General features: G+C 30.2%; 1 protein-coding gene across 1 annotated transcript in view; it reads right to left on the bottom strand.

The window, feature by feature from the left end:
- LOC107453597 (fibroblast growth factor 8) overlaps positions 1 to 9,348 on the bottom strand; it is an 89,092-nt gene that overhangs the window by 6,424 nt on the left and 73,320 nt on the right. Inside the window, exon 4 of the mRNA XM_016070474.3 lies at positions 4,755 to 4,870. Within this exon, the coding sequence (XP_015925960.1) occupies positions 4,755 to 4,870 (116 nt within the window). The remainder of the gene's footprint in view (positions 1 to 4,754; positions 4,871 to 9,348) is intronic.

The raw sequence follows: 9,348 nt of genomic DNA, 5'->3' as shown, positions 1-9,348 counted from the left end.
TATATATATATATAAAATTACATTCTTTACATCGATTTAAAAATCGTATACCTGAAAATTCAAAATTGTTTCGACTATTATTAAATAAAATAATAAAAAGCGAATGAACGAATAATGTACGCCAGATGCAATAGATGAACTTTAGAAAAACGAATTTTATAATTGAGAGTGTAAAAATTTTTCAATTCGGTTAAAAACTTCTCGAGATATTGTAAAATTAACATCAAGCTTTGGACCGTTCTCCTGACTAAACTATTGGGATCATGTTGCTCAGATTGATCATGTAGTCTATCAGCACAATTTATCTCTACACATCAATAAAACCAAGTACACACTGTTGTAAATCGCTGAGAAACATAAAACACCGTTAGCATAAAAATCTTCTGTCACATCAAAAACATGCCAACGATTTCATTTTTTTTTCTTCTTAAATTAAGACATTATTAAAGACAGGAAAAAAGAATCAAGAAATTATTAAGGAGATTGAATTCTACCCACATTGCATTCGTACAAGGCTCATATGTAATGATTTCAATAATCCGTAGGAATGAAGTTTTTCCAAAACAAGGAACTAAAAAACCCCCGATTCCCTCATAATTTGGAAGATCAGCAGTGCTAATAAATACCTCTATTGTTGAAAGATGGCAGCACTGTCAATCATTTTCGAGAGGAGTTGAAGAGTAAATTGCTTTGAATTGAGATGTAATGTGAAAGAAAAGTAAATAAAATGAAGCATAAAAAGACAAATATAGAAAAAGGAAAGATCTCTACATTTTAGTGATGTCTATATTAGAGTCTGGGTGGTCGATAGAGTCCTGCAATTTGTCTATTATTGTGGCGTCTGATTTTCGATTCCTGCCAATTAGGCGAGAACAAGGAGGAGGGACCACTAACTACTGGAGCTAATTTAGGTTTGTTATTCAATAAATGGCTGCATTGCAAATGAGAGTTTCTCAGATTGAGGTCCTCAGGGTTTCTTCTCAAAACTTAGAGTTTCTTCTTTCATTTTTTAGAAGCAAATTATACCCGTAATAAACTTCTGGTGCTATGTTAGAAGCGTTTAATTTTTATTTATTTATTTATTTTTCTGTAGTTTTAACAGCACGGTTTGATTTGATTACACTGCAACGAAACAAAGAGAACAAACAGAAGTACAAAAGAAGAAAAAAAATGCAAAACGAAATTAATTCGGAATAAGTAAGAAATAAATAAATGGTTAACGGTTCAACATTGATAATTCTAAATTATTAAGCTTGGAACAATAGAATTGCTAGTTAACTTTATGTACAACGAACAAAAATTATTAAAAAATAAAATCCACGAAGATTCTTACGCAAAAGAAAAAAAATGGACGACCTAGTAAAAATTTTCTTCTTTTCAATAAAAGAGTAATTACACAAAAGAATTTTAAGTATTAAATAGAGGTTTATCAGAACACTCTAAGATATTAAACAGTTTTTATCAGAACAATTTTAAGTATTAAATAGAGATTAAACAAATTAAATAGATAATCCTAAGAAACTTCAGCGGTTAGATATTACCTGATTTAAAACTTCATTACTTCAAAATTATATGAACAGGAAATATCAATGTAAATGAAAAAACGTTAAGTTGCCTACGAACTCGAATTAATAGATTAGTTACGTCTGGCAAAACTAGAAAATGTGCGCCTATTTTTGAAGCTCTTGAAACACGTCGACTGTTATTTCCTATTCTTATATTTTTGAAGCGAATGAAAGTTTAAATCAGGTAATATTAAATAAAGGTTTGTTAGAAAAATTTTAGGTATTAAATAAAGTTTTATAACAGAACAATAAGCCATTAAATCAGAACAATATTTAAGTATTAAATAGAAAAATATTTAAACCATTTTAAATATAATTTTTTTTCCAGAAAAATTTTAGAATACGAAAAGGTGGACATAACGTTAAATTCCCTACTACGTGGGAAGGTGCTTAGACTAAATTTATTTTAAAACATTCGCATCCCTTTTAAAGAAGTATTAAAATAATTCCTAATAGTTATTAATTTGTAGAAGAATTATTAATATTTTCGCTTATCAGGGAAAATTTCGATCGTGAGAAGTCTTTAGGAATTCAATGGGCAAAAAACTAGCTTAAAAAAATGGTTCTAAAAGTGTACTCAAATTACAAAATCTCAAGTAGTCGCTTCCCCTGTTATTAAGGGGGCAAGGTCAATATTTACTTGCTTACCTTTAAAGAGAATGGTTATAACCCAGAGACCACCAATGGAACACTTTTATCCTGAGGGAGTTAACACAAAAAGCATGAATTCCAAAAAAAAAAGAAAGAAAAAAGGAATGTCTTTTTCCGTCACAAAAGGGGGCATCGGTAAATAACCAGTCTATAAAAGCAATACCTGGGGTCCCTGAAGGTAAGTACAAAAATATGTTAATAGTTTGGCATGCCATCTTGTTCTTGTTTACTGTTCCATTGGGGGGGTTGGGTAAGTGAGTTGTCAAACACTGACCGATGTCAGTTCCAACCGGGAGGACCCTCCAGTTTTTTAAAAGTGAGCAAGGGGGCGGTCGTGTCAGTGTGAGTTAGTTATTTTTCTTTTGGCACAGAGATTGCTATATATCTTACTGACGTTCGCTATTCAGTTGGAAGTGGAATGTGTAAAAGTGGGTTTTGCAGTTGGACACATAAAGTTGTGAAAAAGGATTTTCTATAAGCACATCAATCGTTCTGTTCTGCTATTCATGTGTGTCAATTAGTGGAGAGAAGAGTTCCTGGTTGAAGTTCGAAGAATACTGTTTGCATGAATAGTCAACCGCCATATTCAGGTTGCATGATTTCGATTGATCAAATTATCGACATTCTTTTTAATAATAATTTTTTTTAAAAATGATATTCAGTACAGGAAAACAATGAATGATAAAAATTAATGACTTATAAATAAATGAAACTTGATTTATGCAATAAAGAACAATTTAAATAATTTCGTGACGAATAGTTCATTATGTAATTGGGAATTTTGGCAGTTTAAGACCAAGGGAATTATGTCACAACTTCGTGGCCAATGACACGATGGTGGCAATCACTTCCCAGATGCACTGCTACACTTATCGATCTGAAGCCGAATGGGTGTCAAGCCACCACTTGGGATAAAACCCCGGTCCTTCATGAGGATAGCTCAGTGAAAATAAATAAAAAATAAAGAACAATTATCTTTTTTAAGCTACACACAAAGACAGCTATGATCAAAATCATATATTTTTTTTAGCTTGTTACAGTTGTACAGATAAAGTATTATAAAATCAGAAAGTGTTGCTTCATCCAAATTTGATTCTCTCCTTATAAAGATTTCATTACATTAGAACAAAAGACCAAACAATTCATTATATTAGAATATTAGACCCCCTCCCCCCACAAAAAAGTTTCAAAATGTCTACGAAGCGAGATGAATTCTTTCAAAATGATAGATGATATAGCCAGCCGATGATAACCACAAAATGGCGCTACTTTTCAATCAAAATGCAATCTCATAACCAATCCCAGGTATTAAATCCAAAAATTTCCTCTGAAAAGGATATTTTCGTAATACCATGCCAAGTAGAGATGAAACAGACCACTCGTCGAGATACCACAGGCGTTGAATTGGCGGCACAAACTCAAAAGCGAATCAAAAAAAAAATCCAGGGTCTTGCTATTTGCTAAAAATGGGAGAGGGAACTGCAAAAACAAGCAAGTTTCCTTTATCCACGGACATCACAATAAATGTAGCCACCACCAGGTAACCAGGACCTGTTTGCTCAAAGGGATGTTTGAATGATTGTATCGCCTGCTGAGTTCCTGGGTTTCTTCTGGAGTGGAACACAATGGATCTTAGTTAACATATCACAGGAATTGAAAAGTTATTTTTTTTTTCGGCCCTAGGGGAAGCCATATTTTTTAAATACCAGAAGCAAAGCTGACTCTCTGGATATAAAGAAGTCACCCGGATGACAGGAGGGGTCAAAGGTATTTTGACATATTGAATAATATGAGATACTAAGTTATTAATATTTTTTTTATGTGGTTTTCGCAGTTTCTTTCAAATTAATAGCGGTTATTTGAAATATGATTCCAATTCTGTAGAAACTATGGGAGAGATTAACTTGAATGGTAGGTGAAAATTAATCCATTGAGGGTCAGGGACATGATTTAGGGGATGGCATTCGGGCACGTGCAACCGGACCCCAATAGGTAAGAGGCCCTCAAATTGCTACCCAATATTTATCTTAAAACTTTCGATTAATTATATTCCAATGCAGTAGATCGATTGGTTCAAGTTCAAACATTTGCTGTTGGTAAAATTTCGTTTATACAGGAGAATTAAAGATTTTTGTAGTTAATGTAATAGCCTGTGTATATAAGTATATAATTGTAACTTTTAATTAAAAAATTACACATTATACACATTTTAATTTTAAAAAAATAATGGTTTTTTAAACAACAACTTCAAAACATTTTTGTTTAGTAAAATCAATAGACAGTAGAAAAAAAATACCGGAATAAAAGTACCGGTTAAAAGATGCTTGGAAAGTACACTGGAAAAAAAAGAGGCCCAGAAAAAAAGGTACCTCGATTGGGAAATTTCTGTAGGGACATTTTTACCGGTACAAAGCTTTTTTACTCAGTAGTAGTATAATTTTAAAAATAAATTAGAATTTTGAAAATATAGAATATTTAGCACATTTTACAAGTTTTAGAAAACAATAACTATCAAAGGTACTAAAATGTTTTACTTACTCTGACTATTAGTTTGCCTTTTTTGTTAAAACACAGATAATGTTCAGAGTTTTGTGCCTTTATATTGATGGCATGACTATGTCGAACATGGACGACGGATTTGAAACTTATATTTGCTATAAAAAAATAGAAATACAGAAATTAATACAAATGATTAAATTAATACAAACATTATTTATAACAAATGAAAATTCATGCATTTATTGGTTAATGAGTCAATAGACAATAGCGTTTTAAAGGCGAATCGTGATTTGCAATTAAATATTAATTACTGTTTGTGATTCGTAAATGGCTTAAGGATAACACGAATTGATTCGCAAATATCGTTCGCAAAGACCATAAAAAAAATTCTTTTAAATACTCATATCGAAACATTTCCTCAATTTTCAATAAAACTCTTAAAATTACTTATACGATGAAAATCATAATAAACTAATAAATAACATAACATAATCGTCAATTATCATTCAAATATAATGTATAATTTTACAACATATCATTAAAATAACTCATTAATTCATAATCATGAGAATCGTAATTCGTACTTAAATCATTATCACTGTTTCTAGATCGTGAAATGAAAAACACAGAATTACAGCGATAAAGAAAAAAAAAACTTTCTCGTTAAGTTAGTTTTTCTCGTTCTCTCTTTTGTAAAGACTTCCTCATTTAACATTTAGTTTTTCTTATCTTCCTAAACTACGTATTTCTTGTATGCGGAACCTTGGCAACTAGAAAATTTTAATCCCAAGGAAAACTTACGTAAAGAAAGTTTACTTTTTCATTTGTTAAATTTTATTTTATTTATTTATTGTGTTTTCGTAAAAAGGTAGATAAGTGGTTGTAGAAACAACAAATGATTAATTTTACTTGCAAATCAATTTCATCATCAATAAATATTTTTTTAAAAAAGTTCAGTTATTATTCTTTTTCCATTACTCCGATCTGTCATTCATATATATATTTATATATATATATATATATGAATGACAGATCGGATATATGAATGACAGATATTCATATATATATTTATATGTCATAAGCTTATTTTATAACCGTCGTTGAACAGCAGTCCCTATATTTGGTTTTACAACTACTGATGTTCAACTCCGTAGTCTTGTAATTTTGAACCCAAACCAAAAGACAAGAGAACTCCTGGATCAAGTATGCTGGAAAATCCGATTGTTTGCAAACTACCTTCATTACTTTATAATGTACTTAAGGTTCATTTTAATATCTAATAAAAATTACAATATATTGCTCAAGGTACCGATATCATAGTTAAACTTGGAACTATCTGAGAGTGTTTATTATTCTCTTCATGCGCCATTTTGTTCTAAAATTTAATAGCTTCAGAATATTATTTCAATTTTAAAAAACATGGTTAGAAATATCAATGGAATTTTATGAAATTTTTTACAGTAGAAAAAAAAAAAATTTTTGTAGAAAATTTTAAATAAAGTTTAAAATAGTGCATAGACATAGCGCCACTAATTACCGCGAGCCGATCTCAATAATAAATGTTATTAGATATCGAACAAAAAGGAAATGATTACAAATGTTTCCCAAGTTCAAATGAGTCATTTAAAATAATGCTGGAATGGTTAAATGGAAGGCGTGTTACCTTTGATTATGTGTTAAGGACGTGTGAATACTTTTAGAAAACGCTGTTGCGCCACAGGAAACTAAGTTCTTGCTACTTTGTAAATAGGAATATACTTGAGTCATTTGCATCTTTTTATATGTTAACGAGTACCATCTACCTATTTTTTTTTTTTTTTTACGTTCTCCAGAATACATTCCAGATATCAATTGAGCCACAAACACTCCAGGGGATGCAGTTCTTCAAGTGGAGAGAAAACATTTTTGTAGTGTTGTTTCTTTAACATCTCGCGCAGGAAATGGAGATTGAAAGAAAAAGAAAAAAATGCATCAAGTTCCGATATATGTAGTATCTTTAGTATTGCTTGTTTATTGTGGGTTTGAAGTTTTCCGGCTTATGTATATATAATAGGGTCTGGAAATTTTTCATTCATTCATACTTCATTGCTGATTTTTTTTTCCGTTTATAATCTGGAAAATTAAACCATTCGTAAAGTAATGCAATTTGAAATTCTAACATTTAGGTTTCAAAGAATAGTTTTTTTTCCTCCCCTCCAGAAAGGAGACGCTCGATGTCAAACATTTTACTGGAGGAAAAATAAAAAAATAAATGATGATTCAAGGAATCGAATTTCGGATGTGGAACTTTTAGAAAGAATCGTTTGATTTCAAAACGAGCTCAATCCACTTTCGAAATTTCACAGGATAAAAAAATAAAAAAATCTAACGATAATTCAATGAATCGAATTTCGGATGTGGGATTTCTGGAAATAATCGTATGATTTTAAAACGAGCTCAATCCACTTTCGAATTTTATTGGAGAGGAAAAAAAAAAACATTATTTCATGATTCCGATAGTAGAATTCGGAAAAGTGGCATTTGAAATTAATCATGATTTCAAAACGACCACTTTTGAAATTTATTATTTCTAATTCCCCATTTCACAGGAGAGAAAAAAAAATTTAGTGATTCAGGTAATCGAATTCGAATCAGTAATTTTTAGAAAGAATCGTTTGATTTCAAAACAAGCTTAATCCACTTTCGAAATTTTACAGGAGAGGGGAAAAAATTATTCGGGTAATCGAATTCGGATAAGTGGTTTTAGAATTAAATCGTTTAATTTCCAAACGAACTGAAACGACTTTTGAAATTTTACGATTATCCAAATCGAAATTTTGCAGGATAGAAAAAAAAATCCTTTCCGAGAATCCAAAAATCGAATTCGGATGAGTGTTATTTGAAGAAAACGGAGGTCCATGATTGTTTTAGAGTTCAATAATTACTTCAGAATTAAGTCATTGACTTTTGTTAAATTTGAAAACACTAAATGTAATTGGTTAACTTGTCATTGATAGCGTTTAGTTTCACCATCCAACCGACATAATCTAAAAGACTAAATTCAATTTCCAAATAGGGTGAAATAATCGATAGAATGATGACAACGAACTTCTAGGTTATCTATAATAAATTAGCCATTGTGCATCTTTATTTAGTTATTATGCATTAAAGCTTGCTATTACACTTTTTTAAATTTTCTTTGTACTTAAATTATTTTACAAATAAAATTAAAATAACGCCAATAGTATTAAATTATCCTTGAAGTACTGTAAAATACATTAAAACAACATATTGTATTGTTCAAACCCAGTACTGGGTTGTTGATAAATTGTTTAGAGTTGAACGAACTTTAAAAAAAAAAATTTTTTTTTTCGTCAGACTAGTTTTTTACTTTTTCTTGAAAGGGGTCATCAATTCTTTTCGTTTTATCAGAAAAAAAGTCCAAAAAATATTCTCTTTGTCGTCATCTTCGTTTGATGATCTTTTGCCATAGTTGGCTTTGTTACAGAAGAAACACGAAGTCACTAAACTTGTGTGAATATAAGGGGACAAAGACAAGTGCAAAATTCTCGCCAAATAGAGAGAATGAAGAGGAAAAGGGAAGAAAAAAAGAGGATCATAAATTTGTAAAAGTAGAAACAAGAAGATGCTCTAAGATAGATAAGGAAGTCTTAGAGATAAAAGAGATAGAGGGAGGGGGGGGGATATATTCTTTTTTTTTATTCTAGATTAGATCTTCAGATTTATGATTGTGGAACCATATTGATTTTTTTGTTACAATGTTTGTAAAAAGAATGTCACATAAGGTAGGGGGTTTATTGAGAAAGTGCGAATTTATTTCTTCCTTTAACAGAAATGAAGTGACTTTTTGCCCGTGCCAGTGATATAAACTCAGACTGATAATCTGAAAGATAGAAGATTTTCTTTCAAATCTCAGTTGGATGTTGAAAAAAAAAATGAAAAAAAGGCTAGCATGGCGATGGAAGATAGCCATCATTTAGATATAAGCACTTTTTATTTCAATGTTTGCTCACGAGAATTCTTCTTCGAAATTCTACTTTTAAAAAATTACATGGTCATTGTTTTATGTTTACATTATAGCAGCGTTTTCCAAACTTATGACTTTTGTGTACCCTTTCTAAATTTTTCGTAACGCTGTGCACCACTAATAAAAAAAAATGAATGTATTTTTAAAAAAATATGTTTATTTTTATTAACATATTTTAGTTATTAATTGTTAACTCTGAAAAAAATCGGCAATAGAAAAACACGTAATCGTAAATTTTCATGGCTAGCTTTGTTTTTAAATAAAAATTTATGAAATTTTCGTTTGTTGAAAGATATTTCGCATAAGAACGCGTACCCCCGCTAAACTGTTCCCGTACCACTGGGGGTACGCGTACGACCCTTTGGAAAACACTGCATTATAGCTTTCGATTTTTGTTTAAAGAATTTCATAGTAACAAACAAACTATTTTTTCAAAACAATACATTTAATTTGTATACATATATATATATATAACGGTAAAAACATTATTTAACATTATATAATTTTGTTAGATTTAACTGAAATTGTTTTTTCTTTCAATAACAGTACTAAAAACTTATTTTTATTCATATATATATATATATATATATATATATATATATAACA

This window comes from Parasteatoda tepidariorum, chromosome 10, assembly GCF_043381705.1.
Source record: "Parasteatoda tepidariorum isolate YZ-2023 chromosome 10, CAS_Ptep_4.0, whole genome shotgun sequence".
In the NCBI taxonomy this organism is placed as follows: domain Eukaryota; kingdom Metazoa; phylum Arthropoda; class Arachnida; order Araneae; family Theridiidae; genus Parasteatoda; species Parasteatoda tepidariorum.
This window is presented reverse-complemented; position numbering and strand designations above follow the sequence as displayed.